The sequence below is a fragment of the Corvus cornix genome, chromosome 4 (assembly GCF_000738735.6).
Source record: "Corvus cornix cornix isolate S_Up_H32 chromosome 4, ASM73873v5, whole genome shotgun sequence".
In the NCBI taxonomy this organism is placed as follows: domain Eukaryota; kingdom Metazoa; phylum Chordata; class Aves; order Passeriformes; family Corvidae; genus Corvus; species Corvus cornix.
The window spans coordinates 32,321,072-32,347,820 of NC_046334.1; the positions used below are offsets into that span (position 1 = coordinate 32,321,072).

The following is a 26,749-nucleotide window of genomic DNA, read 5'->3' on the forward strand; positions in this document are numbered from 1 at the left end:
AGGGCGGTGCCGTCGCTCATGTGACAGCGGCTCCAAGGGGAAGCGGCGACGGAGCCGTGCGGGGCGCGCCGGGGGCGCGGACAGGTACGGCGGGGCGGCCAGGGCAGCGCAGCGCAGCGCAGCCTCCCGCACCCCCCTCCCGGTGCGCGGTGGTCTCGGCCGAGCCGCGCGCCCTTCCCGGGGTGGCTGGAAACGGCTGTACCACGGCAGCGGGCGGGGGTGGCGGCCGGCCGGGCCTCGGGGAGAGAGAGAACGCGCGGCCTCCCTCCGGCCGCTCCCCTCCTCGAAGGCGGCGGCCGTGCCTACGGTGACGGGGCGGCCTCTCGTCTTGTCTCGCAGGCCCGCGGAGGTGGCGGCGTCAGCAGCACCGGGCGGGCCCCAGCCATGGCCGACGTGAGTGCGGCTCCGCGGGGCGGGCGGGACGCGGGCGGTTGGCTTCTGGCAGGGGTGGGGTCGGGGGATGCCGCGGTCGGGCTGGGCTGGGGCCGGGCCGGGCCGGGTCGGGTCGGGCGGGGAGGGAGCTCCGGAGCCGCCCCGCCCGCTCGGAGCGGCCTTGAGTAACGCGCCGCCTGTCTCTGCCCGCAGGACCTGAAGCGGTTCCTGTACAAGAAGCTACCGAGGTAACGCGGGGCGGGCGGCGAGGGCCATCCAGTGCCAACCCCCTGCCATGGGCAGGGACACCTCCCACTAGACCAGGTTGCTCAGAGCCCCATCCAACCTGGCCCTGAATACTGCCAGGGTGGGGTATCCACAGCCTTCCTGGCTAGCCTGTTCTAGTATCAGAGTAAAAAAATTCTTCCTAATATCTAACCTAAATTTCCCGGTTTTCAATTTGTACCTATTACTCTTTGTCCTGTAACTGCAGTTCCTGATTAAGAGTCGCTCTCCAGCTTCTCTGTAAACCCCCTTCAGACACTGGAAGGTTGCTATGAGGTCTCCACTCAGCCTTCCCTTCTCCAGGCTGAACAGCCCCAACTTCCTCAGTGTGTCTTCATAGGGGAAGTGCTCCAGCCCTCTTATCAACTTCATGGCTTCCTCTGGACTTGCTCCAGCAGTTCCATGTCCTTCTTTTTATTGGGGCCACCAGACCTGTACTACCTGTACTAAACAGAACAATGCTGAATTAGTGAAGACATCACTTTTTTTCAATGTTTTCCCCTTCCTTGCACATTCGTTCACACAAAAAAATCTTTTCTACTAATTACTGTGTTTTTTAAATGGTGTCTCTTCTTTTTTTCTTCCTTTTTTTTTTCTCCTAGTGTTGAAGGTCTTCATGCTATTGTAGTCTCAGATAGAGATGGTGTGCCTGTTATCAAAGGTAACCTCAGCTTCTCACTGTGCTCTAGCTGAAATCCTGATTGAACAGCAGGGGGTGGAGAAGTACAGAAAAATTTTCATGGTTATTCCAAATAACTGAATATCCCAAGTGGTAGAATTAAATTGGACTTTTATTTAAAGTTCAGTAGTTGATTATATACCTCTTTAAATATGTCCTTTTGTTTGTGCCCTCAGTAATTGTAGTTCATGGAAGTTTTCCTCAGTGATAGGGGTTTGGAGTGCTGTAAGGTCCTTGTATCTTCAAGTCCCTCACAGGCAAATTGATACTAAGTAGTAGACAGAGCTTGGCAGTGTTTTGTTGGCTGGGTTGGTCTGTGCTCAGAAAGAGTTGTATCCAGCTCTATCATGTTTAGTTGCGTTTTTTTGGTACTCTAGTTTTTATGTTCTGCAGTCCTTGTTTCAGATGTTTTCAGGTTGTGAGTACAGTAGTTTAGGGATACAAAGATTCAAGTATTGCGGATTTATTTTGCCTAATGCCCCAAAGTATTGAAACAGTCAGCAGAACTTGCACATCTTCACCTGTTTGCACTCAAGTGATTGTATGGCAGTAATCAGTTCAAAGGCTGGAATGGGTGTAGTGAAGGACATGGAAACAAAGGGACATCAGCACAGGCTGTTTATCCTAAAGGAAAAGACTTTTCCTAGGAAGGATGCTGGTATAATGAGCTTTGATCATACACAGAGCATTAAATGATGTACTGCTCATGAAGACTGTCTTGTGTTCCTGTGGGAGCACCTCAGATGTGTTCCCACAGGAGCAGATCAGCTTTTGGCAGAGCACTAAGCTGGATGGGGGTTTGGGATGCAGTCAGAGACACCATGTAGAGATAAGGATTTTCTTGTTTTGTTCTAGTTGCCAATGATAATGCTCCAGAACATGCACTGCGACCTGGCTTTCTGTCCACCTTTGCCCTTGCCACAGATCAGGGCAGTAAATTAGGACTCTCTAAAAACAAAAGTATCATCTGCTATTACAATACATACCAGGTGAGTAATGTCAGTGTGCCTTGTCCTCAGTGACTTGAGCTGTTCCTACATTACATTGAGCAAGAGAAAGAGGGTTGTTTAATCTCCTTAAGTTGTTTAAGGTGCATTTTCACTAGGCTGCTGTTGAAGTAATTGTGGTTTATTTCTTACACAGCTTAAATCATGAAGCCAAACTTTCACACTATTTATTAAACTTCTTATATTTCTCAAAACTTGAGATTTCCTGGTTGAAAATGGGAAAGTGTTCTGAACAGGTAGTAATTGTGAATTTGCAGTGTTGCTCATATAGTCTTATGAATCTGTTATGAAGGCTTTATGTGCTCTTTTATAAACAGTGTTTGTTTATAATTAGGGACACCTAATATTAATTAAGTGCATGCAGCCTACTTCATAGCTAATCTTGCTGTCAGTATGGCTTTGAGGTAAGAAAGCTTTGAAATACACTCACATTTTTCAAAAACTGATTATTTGTGTCCAGAAGCCCATCATCTACTGCATTTCTGCTCCTTCATGAGTTCTGGTGGTCTTGAGAGCTTTTTATTGTGACTGCAGTAAACTGACCAGCTGTTTAGCCTACAGTGTGTCAAGCTTTGTTTGGAAAATAAATGGGTGAATGAGTTAGTTTGCACACATTAATACATTGCTTTGATTCTCTTAATGCATCTAGCTTGCTGTTGTGCCCAAGGTGCCAGTTCCCTGTTAATAGAAGAACAGATACTTCTGTACAGGGAACAGTATTGTAGAAAAATAAAGCTGCCTGCCCTCCTGTTTCCTGTGGGGGGTGTGGTACTCTGCAGGGGTTGCAGCTGAGGTAGAGTTCTGGTGGACAACACACTATAGAATGTGGAGGCAGAGGGAAATGCCAGGTTCTCCATGTGCCGCTCCGTGTACTGTAGCGTAAGTTCTGTTGGTGTTTTTAACCCTGAATCTTAAGAAATAGATACACAAATGCTTTCCATATAAATTCTTTCTGAAACAAGCAGCCTCCTCAGTTTAAAGGACAAACAGGAGCAAGAGCCACAGAGGTGGCTTTCCAGTGTATCAGAGCCCTGACATCCAACATGTGTTAGCTGCTGGCTGAGCACTTCTCTCTCCTTGCAGGTGGTGCAGTTCAATCGCTTGCCTTTGGTAGTGAGTTTCATTGCCAGCAGCAATGCCAACACAGGTAGGTCTTCTCATTTATTTTAAATATTGTGCTATTTTAAGGCCCAAGTATTTTAATAATTGAAAATAAATTCCCTGAATTCACTTCAAGCTATATTAACTTTGCTCCTGCTGTGAATTTTGTCGGCATATTGTGAAGGTGAGAAGGAAAAGGTGTGAGTCAAAATTCACAGATTTTAGGTGGCTTGCTGAAGTTGTTAATTCTTCTAGAAGCATATTTCTCCTGTGATTAACCTCGCTCTTGCTGCACTGGCAGGTACTGTGCTGTACAAAACAGCTGTTCAGTCCCTTTCTCTCAGTCCAGTTAACATTCTGCAGGAACGTGTGCAGATTTGTCTTCAGTTCTGTGGGATAGGGAAATCCTTCAGCCAGACCCTAGCCTTGCTCATGAGGGCATTGGCTAATGAATATGAGCAGAAGGGATTTCATTCTGGCACAGCTGCCTGGGCCTCAGCAGCTATGGGAAGTGGCAACACAGTAGTGGGGGAGAGGTGTGCTGCACTGGGTGCCTCTTTTAGTGCCAGGGGCTTTAGACACCCTGCCTGGGGGTGCTCCCCACTGTTCACAGGAAAATGAGTGGCTCACATGGGACATTTCAGGCTTTGAAAAACATGGCCTGTGACCCGGGAGGGGGAGAGAGCTGCGGGCTTTGGAGAGAGGCTTCTCAGTGATGTTGTTTGATGAAATATTCTGTCTCTTCTCTCTTTCCAGGGCTGATTGTAAGTTTAGAGAAGGAGCTCACACCCCTGTTTGAAGAACTGAGGCAGGTTGTTGAAGTTTCTTAGCCTGATGGTATAGCCAGAGTGCAGCATTCCTCTGCAGCCCAGTGGACAGAAAGATTCAATAATCATCAGTCAAATAACACATCTCGGAAGAAATACCACAGCTCCTTAGTATACTAAGTAAGAGTAAATTGTACATAGTACTGAATCTGAAAAGATCTACTAGAGTGTTGTAGGTGGATGTGACTTTAGGCCATGCTTCTTGTATTGTGCAGTACTGGAGAGCCCACCAAAATAGCTCCCATGGAGTTTAGCTCAGCCAGCTGAGCCAGGTCGGCGTGATGCCCTTGGCTCAAAGGAGCAACCCCCAGATCTCTTGCTTTACAGGGCACCAGGCACATGGCAGGGTGTGTCCTCAGGCCGGCCACCACTATGTGTGGGAAAGCAGACCAGGTGGAGAGAGTGAGCAGAGATGTGGTTGGAGGCATTGCGAGGGCATGTGTTAGCGGTGATGTGTTGGTACAATCAGTAATGTCCCAGCTTTCTTACACGGGTGGTACTTTGGCAAGGGAGTGCTACTAATCTGGATGCTAGCTGCATCCTGCTTCCACTAGGAAGAAAGCTGTTTCTATAAAAGCTGTTGCTTTAGGGATTTTTCATGATGCCTAGCTAAAAGCACCCAATGTCTCACTTCTTCATGGGTTTTTTTTGTGTAATATGGTTGTGAAGATCTCATGTCTCATAGTCTTTGTGTGGGTTCATCACTGGTGACACTCTCAGCTTATTTACCCTTAGGTTTTCTTAAGCAAATAAATATAAATAAAATACAGTATTTTTAAATGACAGAGCCTGGTCCACTCTTCTGTTGCACTGTAATACCCCACAGCACATCTGCTTGTCTATAGAGAGAACAAGTCTCTTAATTGTTTGTAAATGTCCAAAATCCGTGAATTTACAGGCTGAAAACTAACCAGTGTGTCTCTCAGTTGGGCAGTAATGATACAGAGTCCTAGGGCAGTGCAGAGATCCTATTGCTGGGGGTCAGTCCTGTGCTCTCAGCCCCACCCCGTTGTTCCCTTCCATGTCCCCTTGTGACAGCTGCCAAGCACTGCGGGTCTCTGCCCCAGGCTGGGAAAGAGGATGCCGTGGTCCCTTGTTCACACCTCATCCACCTTTGGTGCATCAGGCAGGATGAGGGGGAAACAGCGGTGCTGGAAATGACAACTGGGAGTTCTTGGCTCAAAAAGAGAATACAGCTTGTCAGTCAACCCTTTTCCATTTAAACTAAGCTGGAATGGGACTTCTGTTGCTGGTCATTACAGAAGCAGCTGGAAAGTGTGTGTATTTCTGGCAAAATATGTTTGTGCTCCAGCAAATGCCTCCCTTTGCTGTTTGCTGCTGCTCAACCCATCTGTCTGCGACAGCTTCCACAGCCACCCAACTGCTGTTTCTTTCACTGGCTTCAGTTTGTGACACCATGTGCTGAATAATGTCTCCAGTGTTTTGTGAGGCAGCCTGTTGGTGTGAAAAAGGGAAGGCTGCATTTGTGGTTTCCCTACAAGCTCCATTTCCAAGCCATTTTCACAGAACAGTGATGCTGTTGGAGAATATAATCTCTCTCTTCCCCTTATGCTGCCTCTTTCTCACACAAACTCAGCAAAGGTTTTTAACTAAATGGGAGATGCCAGTTTGTTAAAGCTTCATTAAGGGAGAAAGGAGGACAAAGCTTTAACAATACAGTATAGGAATATAAAGACCTGTGGTAGTTTTATAATGACATTTTACTCAGAAAACAGTCTGTATAAAAATATTTACAAATACTTTGAATTTCTAAGCTGAAATAAAATGCTGTCCATATGTCCAAGTCTAGGTTTTTCTTCTTCCAGTGTACTTTTTCCTTCCTCTTTTGCACTCTTCTCCCAGTAAAGGCAATTATCAAACACCTGCTGCACAAGCATTACCAAACACAGGCCACAGTGTTGCATAGCAGGAGAGGGAACAGATGCTGTTTCAGCATAAATTTGAGCATTATGTAGGGAGAGAGAGTCCCCCCTCTTTCCCCGCTCCTTGAGGAGGCACAGGAGTGCTCAGGGGATCTTGCAGCTGGGTTAAGCTGGTCTTGAGCCTCTCTAGTGTGTCAAACTTTTCTTCCAAATGGAACATCTATTTTGAGTACAGCACCAGTGTCCTGGGGTTCCACTTCTTGTCTCTGTAGTGAGCCACAATGCTGTTAAACGTGTGCTAGGAGTGCCAGGAAGCAGCTACTGTTTCTCATAACCCTGGTTTGTATAGAAGTGTGCTTGCAGGATGCTGCTCGCCATTACCTACAGATGCTGTTTGAAACAAGTGTTCACTTGTAGCCATCACTGTGGTAAAAATGTGTTTAACCAGATCTAAGTGTCATGCATCTGGGATATTGAAAAAGGGCCTTGAAATACTCTCTGGATTGCAATATAGATACTATTTACAAAATGTACTTACTTCTATCATTTTTCTTTTGGTTTAAAGCCTAAACAGGTAATAAAAAGATATTTAATGTTTCCAGAAAGGACCCATTTTAAGTAAGAGGCTCAAGGTTACAGAATATGATACCAATGGTTAGTTGTGATGGAGCTTGCAATAAATTATTAAGAGTGCTCTGAATAACTACAAAAGTTTTGAACAGTGACCACTTCTGTGCTTGGTTGGCAGGTGTTTGAATTAAGTGCGTTACAGGTGTACACACCACATGTATCAAACCCACGCTGTGGTTTTGCAACTGTCCCCACGTGTGACTCGGCAGCCCCAGAGCTGCAGGATCCTGTGTGTGCAGAGCTGGGTGACATCTGGGTGGGGGCACAGACAGCACTGCAGAGGTGAAGTTGCCCTCTGGTAAGCAATGCCTTTCCCTTGGAGAGAGGCGGTTCCTGCCAGTGGAGCAGGAGCGCTGGCACACAGCTAGGAACTGAGGGTGGCGTTGCGCTCCTCCAGCTGCTTCCTTATTTGTGACTGCAACAGAAAGACAATCCATTATTGCTTGTCTGTGTGTGGGGGGGTGAGTACAACCAACCTAGTTCCTGGTAGTTTTTAGGAAGTAGTGCTTTCAAGCCTTTACATTGTCTTCTCATTCCTGCCTTCGTGACCTAGGATAAGCAGTTTGTGCTGATGATCCATGGTTACCAGCACATAATGACATCCTTAGAGATGGATGTAATTTTTTCTTACTAATGAGCATGCCTGTTAAAAGTGCATCCCAAAAATACTGAAGTGGGTTTGCAGGCAGATACATTATGCCCCTGTGCTTGGAACTGGTGAGGCCACACCTCAACTGCTGTGTCCAGTTCTGGGCCCCTCAGTTCAGGAAGGTGCCTGAGTGAGTCCAGAAAAGGCCAATGGGGGGGAAGGGGCTTGATCACAAGTCCCATGAGGAGCAGCTGATGGAGGTGGGGGTATCTAGCCTGCGGAAGAGGAGGCTCAGGGGTGACCTTATCACTCTAACTCCCTGAAAGGAGGGTGTAGCCAGGTGGGGGTTGGCCTCTTCTCCCAGGCAGCCAGTGACAGGATGAGAGGACGTGGCCTCAAGCTGTGCCAGGAGAAGTTTAATCTCAGTATCAGGAGGAATTTCTTCACAGAAGGGGTTGTTAAACATTGGAATGGGCTGCCCAGGAAGGTGGTGGAGTCACCATTCCTGTAGGTGTTTAAAAAAAGACTGGGTGTCTAGCTGACAAGGTGGTGATAGATCAAAAGTTGGACTTGCTGATTTCAGAGGTCCCTTTCAACCTAATTGATTCTGTGATTATGTGAAAATGGTGTCTTCCAGTCTAGCTGGCCTGGAAGCCAAGTACTCCATTGTTGCAGGTGCTGAGCACTGTAGCACTTGGGTGGCACAGTCCTGGGGGGGGTTTATGATGGCAGTACCAGCTGCTGCCATGTAACAGCACACATCACCTTACCAGTTTCCACCGCAGTATTTTAATCCACTCATCTGCTTCTATCCCAGTTTTTGCACACAGGTAGTATGTCCTTAGTGGGAACACCAAGCTGTAAGTAAACGAAGCTTTCTTAAATGGCTAGGACAACTGGCAGTTCTCCCCAAAACTGAGCTCAGCTGGCCTGTACCAACAGTTGCTTAGACAGAGCAGGGTAGGGAGGCTGTGCTCACATTCAGTCACCAGGGAGTTAACCAAGAATGGGTGACAGTCGTTTACAGCTCAGGGAGATGCTGCCCCAGGTCCATAAGGATAAATTACCATCTGGGCACAGAAGAGGTTACCATGTGACCTGTAGCAGTGTCTGACCCCACCATGCATGAGTCTAGGTGATGATTACAGATGCTTACAGAATTAGAAATGCCCACTACACATGGGCCCACCTTTTGCCAGGAGTAATTTGGCAGTCATGCAGGACTGACAGAGATTAGCTGACAGAAAAAGACTTGTGAGTTAGAGGATGAGCAGGGTCACAACCACCAAGGGACCTTTCAGAAGCATGCATTGTTTACATTTCAAAATTCCCTTTCTATTTTGACCTTCTCAGCAAGATGGAGAAAGTGCTACAACTCACCAGAAACAATTGACTCTTTCCTGGGAATAGTCAAATTGCACAGCTGAGCATTCAGTTAAGTCAAGTGCTCGAATCGGTTCCGTGGCCTTGAAGGGAAAATGGTTTTAAAATGTGGACACAAGAAAACAGAAGATAAGGCTATCTCAGTTCATCTTCAGTGCATCTAGACCTTTACAGGCACCTTCATAGGTTTTTCCAGGCATAGCTACCATAGCTGTAACACTATAAGCCCAAACTAGCAAGCATAACATCAGTGCTATTATCATATGAAGTGAGCTTCATATGAAAAATGCAGGACAGTTCACATCTGGACAAGCAAGAGAGATCTCTGCTGCAGGAATGTTTAAGCTACATGGAGGCTGCTGAGGGCATGGCTGATGCCTTAGAATGTAACTAACACAGCAGCAAATCTGGTATCATTTTCAGCTAAGGTTTTCAGAAACAAAGGCATGGTATAGCTCTTATCAGACCTAGCCAGCTGTTGGAGATTTAATTAATTCCTTAGTGCCTTAAAAGGATGAAGCTGGGTAAGGAGAAATGTAGAAGCAGAGCTAAAGCAGTGCTTGCAGCAGGAGTGATAGGTTTGGCTGCCTGAGAAAGAAACACACACACACACACACACACACATATATATATGTATGTATGTATGTATGTATGTATGTAAAAGTTTCTTTGGACAAGCCCAGGTGCAGGGACATAGACTGTGTATAACAGCAACCCATCTCCCTTAGGAGTTTCATTCTCCCTAGGTGTGAGAGTTCTTCCTCCATTTGTTTCAGCCTCACACTGTTAAGACCTCAGAAGAGGCAGCTTAATTGCTTTCTGCCCAAACACCTTTAGCTGTTTTCCATGGTCCTTCATCAGGTGTATGGAGGTGTCTGTTGCTTTCTTATCTTTCTTTATTTTTTTTGCTGGCTCAGTGGCTGTTAGTAATACCCTACATTAGAAGAAAGCCCCTTGTGCTGTGGTGTGCTACCAAATGCTATCCCAGGGTCAGCTGCAAGCTGCTCACCTGTAGCTACCTGCAACCCCACAGCAACAACAGGAGTGCCAGGAGACACTGGAGCTACTGCCTGGAAGGAAGTCATATTCCTGACGGAGACACCTTCTTGCCTGGTAAGTAACTAATGGAGTGCTGCTCTTGGAAATGCTATCCTGCAAACTTAATTCAAGTTGTCTTGAACTGAAAGAAAAACTGATGGAAAGCTTTGCAAAAACCTAACTGTTTGTAAATGGCAATGTTTGGTGAGAGAAGACAGTTGTGTCTACTCTTGTAAAAATCTGTCAGAGGCTTGAAATAGGGCATGGCAGAGGTGCAGAGGAGAACAGTTTGGCTGTGTTTATGGATGAACCTCAAACAGAGGCATTGTAAGGGCAAAGGAGCTCCAGAGGTGTTTCTTATGTTTACTCAGATTAAGATAGAAATGGAGCAGTGACTGTAAGAACCCAACGTTTTTTCCCAGATGCCGCAGGTTAATCTTTGTCAGAAGGAATTTTTAAATGAATGGTTTTCTATGTATGTTGTGAGACCACTTGAAATAAAAGGATGAAATCAAAGAATGCAAAGGATACTACCAGTATTCTTAGAACCATTTCAGCAGCATGCTCTCTGTTAGGTCTAAGCTACCAATAAAGGTTGTGTTGTGCTGGTAGCTTAAAATCCACTTAACAAAGCAACCCAAAAATGTATTCTAGGCCAGGTTGGACAAGGCTTGGAGCAACCTGGTCTAGTGGAAGGTGTTCCTGCCTGTGGTGGAAGGCTTGGAAGTAGATGCTCCTTGAGGTCCCTTCCAACCTGAACTATTCTGTATAAAAAAGCCCTGTAAACTCTATTCAGTAGCTAAGACTGGCAGAGCACAGTAAATGTTTTCCAGCTGTAAAAATTACTTTCTCTTGTTGAAGTCATCAACAAAACTGACTTTACTTGACAGGTTTTAGCCCTCTGACAGTATGGGAAGCTTTAGCTTGGGAAGCTGTGAATACAGGTGTGAAAAGCCAGAGATACAAGGAGGCTGCAGCTGCCTGTAGAGGTGTTTAAATGGTAGAACTGGTGTTTGCTACTTACTGTCTGGTCTTTGAAATACTTAAGTTCATTCCTATGCAGTGTAAACCACCTTGTCTTCCAGTTCTGAAAGATCAAGAACGGATGGTAACTGTCTTGGGAGAGTTTAGTCTGACACTTCTAAGGAAAGAAAAACTTTTAAAGCTGCTCACTTGCTCTGGTTTACAGTTGTGCTTTGTTGTTGCCCAAAACACAAATTGTTCCTCTCTGCAGGGAAATAGGTGAACCAATTTCAGCCCCACACTGTCTTTAGCTTCTGTGGGTGATCACAGAGTGGAAGCAATGAGTAAGTTTTCCTTACCTTGACTATTTTGCCTTGTTTTATCAAATATCCTTCTTTGGTACCAAGCTGTGAAGTAACAAGGAAAGGGATTTGGCTTAGAGACTGAGCTCTGCTTCTACCTCCCACATCCCCCTCTTTGCCAGTATCAGGAAGATGGATCAGCAGCCTGTTCTTTGGGAAATTCCCCACAGCCACTTCCCCTCACTCCAACACTCCCCTCAGGTGGCTGGATCCACCACTAGGGTAAACATGGACCTGTGCTGGCTCTGAAGGCAGCCCCCTAGACTGTGCCTCCCTCAGTGGGCTTCTGGCCTGCGCCTTCTCAACCAAACACAGCAAAATAGCTGCAGTTACACTTTATGTAGTGAAGCTGGATGGTTGCCTCGGTATGTGTTGTGACCAGAAACACATGGGGGTTTGGCTGACAGTGGAATTATCCCCAGAAAATGCTCCTCAAATGCAAACAGGGGAAAGTACTCTTTTACTGAGCTCTTCTCTTCTCTCAAACAGGCCCATGCTTGAGAGGAAAAACCTGTTATGTTCAATGTGCTTTTTGAAAAATTGGGGTTTGAACTGTTTCTCTGGCATCATGAGTGGCACTTGGACCTTATAACTTCTCAGATACTGAAACTCTGTGTAGAGACCTGGCTGTGAGACTGCAGAGCTCTGAAAATCAAAATCTTGCCAAGTTACCACTTGTTCTTGAAAAAATATTACCTTTTTATTGGTGGTATGTGGAAGTTAAGCTTATTTGGAGGTTAAAGTGTAACTTGGCAATGAAGGGTTAGTTATGAGACACATCAGAAGTGGTTGTTCTAGCAACTTCATTAATCCATATTAACATAACTCTTCCTCTTTTCCCCAAAAATATAGCATAGAATTTAAATACTTTCCTCTCTGTCCAGAGCAAACTGTTCTGGAGAAACCACCCGTCTTACTTAGATATGAGTTACAAGGGATTTAGAGACTCTAATTGCTGTCCAAGTGAGTCTCAAATGTCAGAACAGCTGGCCCAAATGTATATGATGATTTTTTTGTGTGTATTTGTTTTTTTAGTTCATGATAATGTTAATAATGATAAAGGATTCTAAAAGATAACATGAGAATGAAAATCTTTCATATATTCGTTTGGATAGTCAGACTCACCTAGGTCAGCCGCAGACGATGTTTTCCCAGGGACAGCATGGAAGTGACAACAATTATAAAAGTCTTTATTTGCCATGAGACTGTACTGAGCAAATCTGTATTTGTTTTGCCTTGTTTGGCAAAGACTTCCTGTATTTACAAACCCATAAAGGGATTAATAACCAGTCTTACTCCATAGCTCACTCCTGCAATCATGCTAGACTCAGGCCAGAAGCACCCCTCCCACCAGAACACCACTTACTGAGGGAGCATTTGGGACAAGGTCACTTTCTGTCCTTCCCGTCTGCATTGCAGTGTGAACTCGGACAGACTCATAAATGGAAGGTTCTTCCACTTCCCGTGGGTAGGGATGCTTCAATACAATTAAAGTTCCTGGAGAGAAAAGAGCAGGAGTAAGTCATCTGGCAAGACCGCCTCAGAAAACAACTTGTCAGCAGCTACATCTCTGAGGAATGGTTAACTTCACCTTTTCCTGAAATTAAAAAGGCAACAGTGAAAACTGTAAATATATGACACCTTTTCAAAACCTTTCCCCTTGCAAATGCTTGCATGGAATCTCTTGACTCATTAAATTCCCTTGCTCCCCAGAAGGCTGGCTGGAGGCTAGGCAGGTTGCTAAACTAGATAGGAGGCTGTAACAGTCATTGGGTTTGCCAGCATCCCACTAGTTGGTGCTTAAGTCACTTAATCTGTCAGCACTTTGGACACAGGCTTCCTAACAGTAAACCCATGTTACCATTGCCTTCAACTGTTCTTACCACAGCTCTTTCCAGTTAAACAGTTTCATTATAGCCCTTCTCCTTTTTCCCCAAATAAGATCATGTTTATTGCATGTTCCCTGAAAAAAGCTGCATTCTCAATAGTGAATCTATCACACTTTTCAAAATAGTGAAGAACCCCCTTAAAATAGTAACTGCTCCACCATCTAACTCCATTCTTTAAAAATAATGTCACGGCATACCAAATGCTGCTCCATTTGCATTTTATGCAGATATTGCAGTTCTTAAAGAGGAGAGATGCTGGAATTGGTAATAAGTTGGACTTGAAACCTACAGATGTATGAGTAATTTTAAAGTATTCTGTAATGGGCAGGGCTAAAAAGAGAAGTGAAAAAGTTGTATTTGAAGTAACCAGCTGAAATCTGTTTGCAGGCACGGGAGGGGTATGCAAATGTGATCTATTCAACTTGCTGTAGGTGGAAAGTCAACATTGGTTTATTTCTCTCTGGCCTTGCAGAAAAATAATGCTTTACCATTTAAAATAAAATTGAGAACAGCTCCATCAGCACTCCAGAGAAATTAATCCTAAGCTGTTGCATAGAATCAGGGTGTCATCATCTGTACACTAGGGACAAAAAGCCCCATTGCAGCACTGGAAGGACTAATTTAACATTTTATACAGTATTTGTTTTCTAAAAGTTCTCTGTGGATTTTTTTTTTTCCTCCATAGAGACACTTGTACAGAATAATCTGGTAATTATACACAAGGTCTAGCAAAAGCTGCACTGTAGCAAGATTATTCTGCCATGTCTGCACCTGCTGATGCTTGGCTTGGAGTTGACTCCGTTGAGCCCCTACCCCATTTTTGACAAGAGATGGTCATGACCCAGGAGAACTTTGACACCTGTATCTGAAGGAACATTGCCTGAGCATTAACTTTCTCTTCCTCTCTACTGTTTTCCATGGTATAGTAAGGTGGAAGGTTTTTTAATATGTCGTTACATTTTTAATTTTTTTTTTTTTTTATTCTGTAGCACATCTGACTTAGAGGTTTCACAGAGCCAGTAGAATCTGATTAGGAAAACTTAAGGTGACAAGTGTTGATCCCATCCATAGAGATCGGATAAAACCAATGTCTTGCTTACTAATGTCTGTAACACATGCAGTGAGGGAGTGAGGAATGGGGAAATACAAGTTTTATGTCATCTGAAATCTTTACAGAGCTAGGCCTGTGGGTGCATGCCTGATTTCACAGGAAAAATAGCTCACTGGCACAGAGGATACATGTAGGAGCTCTGTGTTAGAAGCACTCCTGAAAGCAGTTTGAAAAGAGAGTGTTTTGAAAGATACAAGTGCCATATTGAGTGTACAACTGCATGAAGAAATTGGCAAAGCAGCCCTTGAATTTAATGTTTGTGTTAGCAGAGTACTGGTGCATGTTTGGTGTGTGACATGTTGCAGTTATTGCATGTGCCAACTATCACTTAACTGGCCTCTTGCATATATAATTAGTACTGCTCTGAGTTATTTGCATACACTTGCCACAGAGGATACTGAAGTTTCTGGCATTAACTTGCACTGACGTGTCTTCAACTCTTACCCTTGAAGCTAAACATAAAACTGACATCATGAGAATATCCACTTTGTTTCTCCAGGGATTCTAATCTGATGGTGTTCAGTTCACTTGTAGGAATCAAGTTTAATATTTTGATCCTTAATTCAGGCAGCACATTGGTTGTTAAAGAAACCTCTGCTTTTCTCTCTCCTCTTAAAAGCGAGACAAATCGCCGTGATGGCAGATGGCATCAGCATGGTGATGCACTGTAGGCAGAACAGGAGAGGTGGTTAAAAACACATTCCCTACAGGAAGGAGGAACATAACACTGGAGACTCTGTCCTTGGACAAAGAATAGTGAAACCAAACAATTTTAGGTTGCTTTTCCATTTATTCTTACTGGGGGATTTCAACTTTATAGATGAATATTTATTTCCTCACTAACACCGTGCTTTGGTTTTGCCATTTTTGAGAATGTTCTGTTCTACCAGAATGTCTCTCGGTATTTTGAAATGCTTCCTCCTCTCAGAAATCAAAAGGAGCTCAGAGCCCAGGTTAGCAAAAGCCCAATAAGCTTATGTGTGGTTTATCTTCAAAGAACTTGAAATATTTTTTTGGAGTGGAATTTTTTTAGATACCTGAGGTTAATACAAATGTGAATTTATGAAGAGGAGCACTTTAGTAAAAGATCTATTTGCTAACACATCAGAAGTTCCTTTTAGTTAGGTCTCTGTGGAGCATGGCTATAAATGTGTTCACACACACAATATGGCTCTCCTTACCTGTTTCACTGCCAATTAAAGGCTGGTTTGCAAAATGCATGACCAATTCCTTCAAGCTAGAAAATTCATTAAATCCAAATTTGAATGAAGTTCCTGTATGTTCAACATGGAAGTGTTTCACGGAATCTTTTCCCCTAAAATAAAAGAGGAAAATTTGTCATAACATAAATGCCAAAGGCATTTGGCATGTACAATCCTTAAATAGCAGCTTTCACTGCAACGAATCTGACCCAGATCACAGGCTGATGATCATTGTCCTAGTAGTTATACTACTGCCATCACTGTCCCTCACTAATACTCAACACATCTGAGCATCAGATTTTAATTGCCGATTTACAGATATGAGATGATGAAAGCCTAGAAAGGCCTAGTAGGTTAATTTAACCCTTGCATCAGCAAAAAGACTCACAGAAGAGATTTCCAGCCTTCTGCCTAAATAGGATGAAATCCCTTCACTTACTGGACTTTAGTCTTGATGGTGTACTCAGTATGTGTATTGCTTTTCAAGTAGCATCCCAATCTCATTGAAAATGTCTTCTGTTTCCCTTTGAAAAATAGGCTGTCTCCGTTTTGCACCCAAACAGGAGTTTAAAAACCTAGTTTTAAATACCTAGGGCTTTAGAATTTGTTTGCTTTGTCTCTGTACTTGGATGATTGGTTCCACTAGGATGGGCACTGACAAACATGAATCAGGGTCCTTGTTCTGTAAGGGAAGTAACAGCTTTTGTTTATGAAACCTGATGGCATTTAGAGAAGTGTGCAAGGTCTCACTTCCTGGGTGGGCAATTATTTTGACTTCAAAAGACAGTGAAGCACTTACTGCAAGTATTTCTCCAGTGAAAAAGTTACTTTTGTTAATTTTACTAGTACCCAAAATAGTTGAGTAAACTTTGTCTGACGAAGAACTTATATAGCAAATATACTGAAAAAATGTGGTGAAGAAAATGAATTATAGTCTCTTTCATCATTTATTGCCACTTCCAAAGAAGATTATGATTTCAAACAGGTATTTAAATATTTATATTTGAACAGTATTTATGACACTGTAGAAGATGCCTCTACGGGCCTCACACACGTTTTGTGCTACAGTCAGCTGGGGCACAACTAGCCAAGTGCAAATGCTCCACAGCAGGGAGGAGCTGCTGTGACTCTGCTGCCATTACAGGGTTTTCCATCTTTTTGTTTAATTTCACAAGACAACGTTGCAATGAGAGCAAATTCTACTCTGCCTCCTACTTCCTTTTCAAACTGGCTAATGGGGGAGGGGATTTCAGGCAATATACAATCTCTCTTCTGCAGCTGTCAATAAAAACCTCAAGGGATGTCTAAGCATTTTTTCCTTGAAAAAAAAACCCCAAACCATAATAATGACTGAAGTTCCTTGTAAGGCTGAGGCAGAAAGTAAAGTAAAAGCTACAGAAGACATTTTAGGACAGAAGGAAAATGACAGCTAGAATTGCTGAAGTTATCCTGACGTTATATTCTGCAGAAGTGTACCAGAACAAAATTGAATTATTCTAAAATTAAGTTTTAATATTAGTCAAAAAAGAAAACATAAAATTAAACAGTAGAAAAATTGTAAAACATTTTAAAATCAGAATCAGTATTCAAAGGAGCTATACCACCAGAAACAACAGAGACTAACAGAATAAAAAATCAAACTCCAGACTGGGCTGTTCAGTTCATACGGTAACGCAGTAGCTAACTCTCACTACATGAAGAGCTGAACAAAAGATTGGAATGGGTTCAAAATAGACTTTTGTAGGTCTTCTAAGGCTAGAATCTGTTAAAGCAGCAAATTTATTTTCATTAACTAACACTTCTGTTTCCTATTAAAAGAACTATTTAAATTTTAGCTTATTATAATAAGTTGTTTCCTGAAAGCTCTTTAAAACTACCTTCAAGATACATATAAATTTTATTTAATTTTCTGAGGTAGTTATCTCAAATAATGCTTAGTTACATTTTGAAGTAAAAAAATATTAACCAGCAAAAGTCTTTTTTTTTTTTTTTTTTTTTTTTTTTTAAGGAAAGCTATTACTTATAAATGCCACTATTCTTTTTGGCAACACTTGCACTCAATTCAGTCATTGCTACCCTGAATACTCATTTTGTAACATCACCTTCAGATCTGACAGGCATTCCCCAAGCTCCTTGTAAATAGGGCTCCCTATAGTGGTAATAATTTCAACAGTGTGTGTATAGGCACACTTGCTCCTACATTGTCTATCAGAAATGGGTGAAACACCTCATCATTGCCTTTTCTGGAGAACAGGGTCTGTGCAAATTGCACTTTTCTCAGCTCCCAAGCAACACTCTTCCAAATTGTAACAGCTTCTGGTACTGAATATGCAGAAAGCCACAATCTCTATGGCATATGCTGTGCTCCTGTCAGGGGTGTAAATAACCAGCAGCCTCACACAGACCAAAATTACTTTAAAAAGTTACTGTGATTCAGCTGAGTTGTGGCCAAGAATTTTTCAGAGGCTCAGGTTACAGCAGAAATGAGCTTGAATGCACCAGCTTAAAATTTTGGTCTCAAAGTCTGCTTGTATCACACAGTTGCCAAAGGCTACGAATGTATTTAGGGCTGGTTAGCTCCACCCAGCTGACATGCGTGGACTTCCTTGTGTGTCTATTGCATGTGTCCTTAGGTTGCCTCGCTAAAATACGTGGCTTCTCTCTTTCTTGGAGATCATTTAAATGTGATTCAGTAGTGAAGTATCCAGTCCAGGCTACCTCTGCTTTATATTGGTTGTATCCTGGACAGTTGTGTCCTAAACTGCTGTAATTGACTTCAAGGCCCTGATATCTATCACTTGCAAGATGCTGTTCAAATCAGTCCTGCAGACCTGGCTAAGACTGAACCTTAGCCCACAAGAGAGGAGTAAAACCATCCATTCAAACACTGGATCGTCCTTCAGAGATGATGGTTCCTATACAGTGATTCAGAAACTAGTGTGGTTAGCACCTGTTAACTGTTTGCTGCTATCCTCATCATAAAAGTTTTCTACTCCAATCAGCTGTTTCTTAAGCTCTTTTAACTGACATGCAGATTTTTATCATGCAGACTGAAAATTTACAGCCATTCTATAGAATTAGGTTTTCTACCAATAAGATAAATTCATAATTTGGAAAAATGAGAGCGATTGTCAAATCCAATTCAATTTTTTCCTCTAACAAAATGTCATTCAGTGGGATTATACCAATAGAAATATATTTCAAAATTGTTTAAGCCCTAGGAAAATAAAACCTGTAAAGCATGGGCCATTCAAACATGGAAGTAAGTGCAGCATTAGATTAGTTCACTCTGTCCATACCCTACCTTACAGAGAGGGAGTACAAATCTTCCCTTTCATTACTCTTCCTCAAAAGATAGCTCCCATCCTGCCCATTGGAGAGCAGCAGCGCCTCTGCTGCGTGTCGGGTGAGGTTGTCATGGTACCACCTGGGGAGACACAAGGGGTTAAAGCACCATTCACTCAGCTCTTAACTGGCTGCTGCTGTTTGGAGCAGGGTTATTTGCAGTCTTCCTCTACAATTTTAAGTTACCACCCTCCTCACAGGCACTCACAGTTTACACAGATTTGTGCCACTTTCAGTGGCCTCCTTTTGATCTGCTCAAAAATTAACATTTTTTGTTGATGCAGAGTTCTGTACAAACAGCTGACTGTTTTTCTGGATCTAAAAAATTCTGCAAATTCTACTTGCACGAGCAACAAATTACCCAGGTCTGTGCTGGTGCTGATAAGGTGAAAGCAGTTTTGGGGGGTATACAGAATCCTTTGTCTATTTTCAGAAGCTGTATTTCCTGATATATATATATATTCTTTGGTACACTTCCTCTTCTGGCCAAACAGGCAGCACTTAAACTCCTCATAAACTTTGTACTTCCCTCAATGCATCTTCACTGCCAAGATCTGCAATTTAAAATGCTTGCCTAAGCTTAGAATTAAAGGGATCAAAATTAAGTGTCAGAATTTCAGTGAAAATTAGATATCTTGCTGTGGTTACCACTTGGCCACACATGGTCTGAGCAACAAAGGAAAACATCTAAACACTGTTTCAATTTATCTTCAGTGAAAATGAATTTCATTTTTATATGAAAATTTTTTTGCAAGGAAATCACAGGGAAAAAATCCTGCAAAGAAGTCCAGGAAGTGTAGTTTATGGGTTTGTTTCCATTCAGAATGTTCCACAATAGAAACACTCAATTTTTTCACTAGACAAGGATCTCGCTGGAAATGAACCTGAGACTAAGAGCTGGAGCTATAAAAGGTTGGAGCTGCGGAGGGAGGGATACTAGACCCAAGGCTCTGCTGGGAGCAAGCTTCCCTTGTCAGTATGTGGAGTGGTGCCTTTCCCTCCCTTTAAACTGTGTGCGCCTGTAGCGCTGGGATCAAAGCGGGTCACTGCTTCAGCCAAAGAAACACAGTTTCACTGAAAGCAGGAGTGCCATCGCAGCCCTTTCCAGAACTTGCGTCGTGGCAGTCTTCAAAATGAAACCAGGTGTAATTGTATCCTCTTTCTCCTTAGCTGTTCATCCCAAGTTTCCACCAAACTTGGCATCTCACACAAAGTTTTAACTCTGAATTTGGATGGCTGCCTATTTGAAAGGCCAGCTGGCTGATAAATTGCTTTATGAGAGACTGCGGACTGTTAACCCAGAGGAAGACAAGATCCATATGAAACTCAATACAGGCAGGGTGTTGCTGCTTTGGCTCTAGAATGTGGTCCATCTACACAGTAGAATAAAATAATGAATATTTAAAGATCAAAGTGTCATCCTCTAGAACACCTGTTAGCCAAAATCCGCTTTGGGATTAACTGCCCAAGTAAGTAACAGGCAAAGGTCAGATCTGTCCTGATGTGGAGAGGATCATATCAGCATGGCCAGACCTGCAGCTGAGAATGCAGCACTGTGTTTTGGGTGGGATTTCATAAGGCTGCTTGGCTCACTTCTGTGCAAAAGAAGCAGATGTTGAGAAAATCTGTGAGTGGTCGTTGTCATAGTTTGAAGTTGCTCATAACTGCGTTGTTACCTTATTTCCAAAAAAAGCCTTTTATTAAAATTTTAAAAGAAGTCAAGTTTAAAAAATACTGTGTTTAAATCCACTATCCTTACACATAAAAGGCTAGTGACTAATGAAATGTTACTACTATGCAAAAAATAGGTAAACCAACCAAAAACCAACAACACAACCCTTGATTGGGAAAATAATGTTGTCTGAAAGTGCAGTTTTAAAACTTTGCTGACAAGGCTGCACCAGTTTCTTGCCTAAATATGCTGTCTCAGACAAAAATCCCTCAAATGTTACTGTGTTCCTCTTGTTCAGCTCAAAAAATAGAAGTGGATGGGAGACAGTAATGCAGATCTTGGTGTCAAAGGGACTGTTACACATAGTTTTGGGTTTTTTCTCTTCCGGGCTGTGACAGATGGTTCAATCAGGTTACTTTGATATTCCACTGTGAAAATGGTCACACAAGCTTCATTCCAATTGCATAAACACAGGTAAAATTTTAAAATGCTGTAGAAAATTTAGAATTTGCACCACAGACCACCAGGAAGGTAAACAAATACACACCTATGCAGTCTGCTCTTACAATCAAGCCTGAGCTGACAACACAAGTAAAAATAAGCAGGACAAAAAATAAGCCAAAGCAGTCCTGTGGTTAGACATTACTAGGTATGCTTCAGGTAAGTTTAAGTATTTGTCAGAGGGAGAATCCTTCTATTTATCTGTTTCAGAAAAAAAAACTTTTAAGCAGTTCTCTGAAATTTGCAGGCATATCAAGATGGGAGTTATGGCTCATTTGGCAAAACTGTAAAAGGCAGTCCACTTTCAGCTTACATTTTGGTTGTCTTCTGAGTTACACCTGGGGCAGGAAACTTGATATAAAACACAATACTGTATCTACCTTCATGCCTTCTTAAAATGAGACATTAAGGAAATTAAAATGCTTTACAAACACCCATCTCTTTGAAGCCACTAAAAAGTCCTTCATAAAGCTGAATTGTCTTAAATCTTTGATTTTTGAACCATGGTGGATAATGTTAGATAATAAGGCTGTTTCTGAAGGCCCTTCCAAAAGTCATCTTTATAGAGTCTTGTATTCACAAAAAAATCCAGATATATGCTCTGTACTTTGACACCTTTCAGACTGAAAATCATCAGAAGTGTAAAAATTGCCTGAGGTTCTTGATTGAGATTTCTCTGAAGAAATACAAGAAGAAAGACAGATGGAAGTCTTTCCCAGCTTCAAAGCCACTTCTGCTGGCTACCCTTGGCCCTGTATACCCTCCTGTCTGATATATATACATCTGGGAGATTTCTCTTTTCTAATTATTTCATTTCTCCTATTAAAAAAAAAATCTATGTAGTCAACTTTTTGGGGTTCCTTTTCTATGATTTGACTAGCAATCTCAGGCTCAGAATTTATAGCTGCTGTCATTTATCCATTCTTGCTACTTTAACTTCATCCTAAATGACACTAAATCTCTTTATCCCACCCATGTAAGCACATTTGTGCTGTCAGTGTGTGTTGTTGAATGACCACACTGTCCTTCCTGCTCTTTGGAATGGCCAGTGAAAGCCTGTCTTAGGATGGGCACGCACAGCCAGTGAGATCACTTTTGCTAGCCCTTGAAAAACAAAGCCTTTTCAGATTTCAGCCTGTTCTTCAGGTCAGACTGCTTTGGTGACCTTAGAGGAAGGACTTTACTGGCACGGCTTTTATGGGAAGGAGAAGGAAGTGACACAACCCCAGAGAGCTCAAACTCATCAGAGCACACAGCCTTGCCCCGAAGGTCTGCCCATCCAGTCACCAGTGGGGTTTCCCCGTGGAATAAGCTGGTGGCTGCTACAGTACACACCATGTCTGTGCTGGCCAGCTGTGCCCCTGCAGCTGTGCTAATCATCACAACTCCAAAACAGGATGCACTCATGGTAAAATCTCTTCTTAAGATTTCTGTGTAGCTAATGCAGTGACTAAAACTACCTGCAATGTGGTGAAATCGGGAATATGTTACAGCAATGTTTGGGATGGGAAACTCACTCTTCAGGTTAGAACATCATCCTCAAAATGTTCATTTCTTCTTTAACAACACAAGTTGTTCAAATGAAAAGTGTTAATGCAACTCCATATCTATGTCCCCTGCGGATCAGAGAGCCCTTAGGTATGGCATCTGTCATTTCTGATAATGCTGTTTTCAAAGAAACCATATGGATATTTTGCAAAACATTTCTGCCTGTGTAAATAGGGGCTGCTGAATAAACTTGTAGCTAGTATCAGGTGCATTAATTTTTTAACAATAATAGACTACACAAGGAACACAAACACTCATCCATGAAAGGATGGATGTGGAGTGACTTGGATAATTCTCTTCTGAGCCATTTTTATGTGCAAACTGTGTAACATCCAAAAATTACTATAAAATTGATTCACTGGTTCTTTATTTTTGGCACTCTGTATTTCAGCAACTTCCAGCTCTTATCTGTCAAGTTCAGTAGTTTGAGATTTTTTGAATTCTTTTTCCTAATACCAAACCCTAGAAGCATTACCCATCATCTGAAAATTGCAAAAGGGTTCACTGTACCCAACGTCACTAAAAGTGAAGTTTTGGCAATGTTTTTAATGGTGCATGAGTTGACAGAGCTCTAGAGAATCTACAAAAGGGCAAGAACGCTAAGACAGAAGTTACGTGTGTCAGGCAACCAAAATTGGTATTTATTAGACATCCTTTCAATGTGTTACACTGAAACACTTAATCATGCACCTATATAAAGTACTCTGTTGGAACACAAGGATGCCATCATATGGGAAAAAATAATTTAAAAATAGAAATAAGAGGAAGTAACATCATTGTACCCAGTCTTAAGGTTTCTGTCTTCTAACTGTAGACTTTCACTAGCTCAGCTTCTGCTTTTCACTTCAATTTTCTCTCCCCCTTCTTTCAACTGCCTTCATTCTGATTTTCACCCATTATTTGGCCCACTTGCTAGTCACTTTAATTTTTCTCTTGCTTAAATCAGAAAATAGAGATGAAAAAATTCTTATGACAATTTACCCTGTTCCAGTCTAACATGTTCCTCAATTCCTCAATTTTATTATCACCCGATCTAGGCCTGTGGCCTAATTTCTCTTCTGTTACTCAAACTAAGCATGAAATGTATTGTCCAGTCTTACAAATATCATCTGTCATGGTATTGTCAAACCTGGAAGAGTATAAAAGCTCTGCTGCAAGGGGTGACAAAGAAAGCTTGGACTGTAGAAAGAAAAAAGGCTACAGAAATTTGTTGCCTCTTGCCCTGTGCCTTTCACTTTCAACAGACAAATGGTGTCACCCAAACTATGCTGTACTGGGAGGGAACCTGTGCTACCAGACCAGCCTGTAATTACTCGGATGACGAGGTATTCCACATTCTCATCTCTTGCACAAATAACAATGTGGAATTCCCCAAACTCACGCAGTACGTGCTCAGCCACAGGAGTTCCACACTGCAGTATTCCTTCTGTCCTTTCAGCTCTAACAGCAATAAAGGCAACTGGAAAATGGATTCACGCCAGGAATAACCAAAGAGGCCTTCAGAGAACAATCCCATTGTCAGTTTCCTTTTCCTTTAAGCCATGGTGCTTATGTATCTTCTGGCAAACTTCAGCGTTCCCTTTTAAATATTTTGCTAGATCTAGGGACAAAGTCAATGGGTGAGGCAACAAGTTTTGAACAATGTGTTTGGGTTTTGACCTTCCTTTTCATTAAGCATTAGGTCCACCCATATACATTTCAATACAATGAAACTGACTGTAATCTGAATTTTCACTACATTGCTGCAACTTTCCATTCTGTTGAGCAGCTAACCTGGTAAACTATGAGCATATGCGGATACTCAGCCTCTTCTCTTAAGAGTAAAGTCCTTCCCATTTCACACTTCTTTAAACCTCATCTAACTTCTTTGATTTTTGAACCAGAAAGCAGAAGCCTTAAAATAAACTGCTTCAAATTCCCCCCCAAAGGTACATAAATGTTGAAGCTGCTTCTCTTTTGAATGACCACTGTCTCTGTTGGACACACACTCCTCACCAGAACTGGGTCTCAGTTGTGCTGGATACTGCATCAGCTGTCAGGGGAACTCTGCACTGTGAGAGTATGGGACTAAGTTTAGGGTGGAAAACCCTTGTGATGGCTGCAAATTTAATTCTATAGTCTAGAGAGTGACACACCTACTTGTCACAGCTGAAAAAGTATTTACATTAAGACATCTTTCAGGTTATGCTACAAGAATGTCTGCTGCATGAGGACTTCTTTTTCATCTTTAGGGGGAAAAAAAAGAAGAAAAAAGAAGTGGCTTTAGTACCAGCTGAAAAGAAAGGGCCTTGTTTAATAATTGGAAGGGACTCTCCTTGCCTGGCATTGCTTATTTAACTTTAATGCATTTAACTTAACACACTTCCCTGAAGGAGATGCATAGTGTTCTATAAAAGGGTGAAAAGTTTAGGTTTTCCATTGAAGTGGAAGTAAAAGAAAGTAGCTACAGCTTTAAAAATGCATATTTGTAGCCTTCTCATTTGTACTCTTCCTTCTTATGGATACCACATTAAGTACCACATCAAGCTGCATTTCTACAAGACCATCTATGAGGATGAAGTCCATGCTGTTTATAGGCACATGTTACTGGCATATATTAACTCAGACCATATAGTGTAAATCAATAAAAGTCTGGTAATTGGGAATCATGCTTCCCACAACAGCAGCAACCAATTTTTCTTTCCTTCTTCCCTGTAGATACTGTTTCAGGATGAGCGTAATCCTACAGGTGTAAAGAAAAAGTATATAATGGCTACTCTGGGTACCACTGGAAAGTGAATTTACTTAGTTTCATAAGTGTTAGGTGCTTCAGTTAGTAAGCATTTCATTAAAAGCTTCTTTTAAATATTGGGAAGTAGCAGCAGTGTGAAGATAGCAATTCCAAGTCATTTTGTTGCGCTCCGATTAATCACTAAGTGAATGAATTGCAAAAATAAGCAATGAGTTGGTCCTAATCCACAAGTACTCAGGGAGCAAAACACCTTTTTCTTTTTTCATCAATTCTTTTTGAATGCAGAGGTGACACCAGAGCCTTTTTGCCTTGTCAGAACGATCACTGGCCTTTCTTCTGCTTTGCCTCCCCTGTGCCTTGCTGCCACTGATCCCACCCTGCCTAGATCCATCTGTGCTGCTCCTCCAGCCCGTGTTTCTTCTTGCCCGCGGCAATGCTGCCAGTGACAGTGACCCAAGCCTTCCTTCTGTAAAAACCAAAACTAACTGGCAGACAAAATGGACGAGTCACATCAGACAGGGAACAGGGTCTGTTGCAACCTTCAGCCTTCCTTTTTGCTCCTGGGGTTTTGCTTTTCGGTGAGTATGATGTCCTCCTAGCGGCTGTGAATTGTCCGCTGCTCTCTCTCCTGAAGCCTCAGGCACCTTTGGGAATCCTGCTGCTTCCCGGGGCCCAGCAAGGGATAGCAGCTCTCCAGACCAGAGCCCAGGCCAAGCTACAAGGAGGCAGCTGAAGGGATGCCACAGGGAGGACAGGGATCTGAGGACAACCTCTGGATGTGGTGCTCCCTGGAAACGCAGGGAAGCGGCACGGCACAACCCGGGCTCTCTCCGATGGCGATGGCTTCAAGGCCACAGAGATTCTCTGAGGGAAGCTGCACCCCTGCCGCCAGCTCTCCACTACATTTGAAACGTGTGTCTTCGCTCTCGTTTTTCTAACTATTATTTATTTCTCACCCCTGCCACCGGGACGTGGCGCTGGGTCCGTCCGAGGGCCCACAGCACCGACGGAGCCCTTTGGCAGCCTCGCTCAGACAGACCCCGCGTTACCTCATCCCTCACTCATCACCGAAATCCAGCAGCCAGCCCCAGCAGCTCCCGCCCTGCCAGCCCGGCCGGCTGTCCCGGCACCCCAGGGCAGTCACTGAGGGCGCCCTTGGTGCGGGCCCCGAGCGCCGCTTACCCCGAGCGCCATCAGCTCCCGCTCCAGCGGCGCGACGGGACGCGGCTCCCGGAGCTGGGCCATGATCCGCAGCTGCTCCGCCGCCTCCGCGGGGCTGAGGAAGTGCGGGCCGGCACCTCCCCGGGCGGGGCCCATCCCCTCCCGGCCCGGCCCAGCCCAGCCCGGCCCGTCCCGCCTCGCCGCCCCGGAGCGCCCCGGCCCCATCCCCCGGCAGGAGCGGCCAGAGCCCCCCGGCTTCCAGCTGTGCCCGGTGTGCGCCGCCACGCTCCCATACTGCTGACACTTGGGTTTATCCCCACAATAATTCATTGCTTTCATCTGTACGTCCCAGAAGTTCGTATTCCAAAGGATTTCGTTGTCGGTTCGTTTTTCTCCTGCAATCAATCAATGAATGCCCCTCGCCTCTTCTGTGTCCGCCAAGGTACTCAGCGAGGAAATCTGTGGATTAT

The 26,749-nt window shown here is 43.3% G+C and overlaps 2 protein-coding genes across 4 annotated transcripts; one reads left to right on the forward strand and one right to left on the reverse strand.

Moving 5' to 3' along the window:
* Nucleotides 1-5,056, forward strand: LAMTOR3 (late endosomal/lysosomal adaptor, MAPK and MTOR activator 3). Its single transcript, XM_039550725.1, has 7 exons — nucleotides 1-84; nucleotides 340-393; nucleotides 586-620; nucleotides 1,260-1,318; nucleotides 2,192-2,325; nucleotides 3,427-3,490; nucleotides 4,201-5,056. The coding sequence occupies exons 2-7, from the start codon at nucleotides 385-387 to the stop codon at nucleotides 4,272-4,274; spliced, it is 375 nt and encodes a 124-aa protein (XP_039406659.1). The 5' UTR covers nucleotides 1-84; nucleotides 340-384; the 3' UTR covers nucleotides 4,275-5,056.
* A 918-nt stretch (nucleotides 5,057-5,974) lies between these two features.
* On the reverse strand, nucleotides 5,975-26,418 carry DAPP1 (dual adaptor of phosphotyrosine and 3-phosphoinositides 1). 3 transcript variants are annotated; one of them, XM_039550722.1, is made up of 9 exons: nucleotides 26,301-26,417; nucleotides 18,626-18,747; nucleotides 15,301-15,434; nucleotides 12,486-12,616; nucleotides 11,117-11,164; nucleotides 10,819-10,881; nucleotides 8,754-8,839; nucleotides 8,144-8,231; nucleotides 5,975-7,199 (listed from the first exon to the last, which is right to left on the reverse strand). In XM_039550722.1, exons 1-9 carry the CDS (start codon nucleotides 26,361-26,363, stop codon nucleotides 7,149-7,151), a joined length of 786 nt encoding a protein of 261 aa, XP_039406656.1. In that variant the 5' UTR covers nucleotides 26,364-26,417; the 3' UTR covers nucleotides 5,975-7,148. The 3 variants fall into 3 exon arrangements, with proteins under 3 accessions (XP_039406656.1, XP_039406657.1, XP_039406658.1); XM_039550723.1 differs by lacking the exon at nucleotides 11,117-11,164 and having other exon boundaries at nucleotides 26,301-26,418; XM_039550724.1 differs by lacking the exon at nucleotides 10,819-10,881 and having other exon boundaries at nucleotides 26,301-26,418.
* Nucleotides 26,419-26,749: the final 331 nt, after the last annotated feature.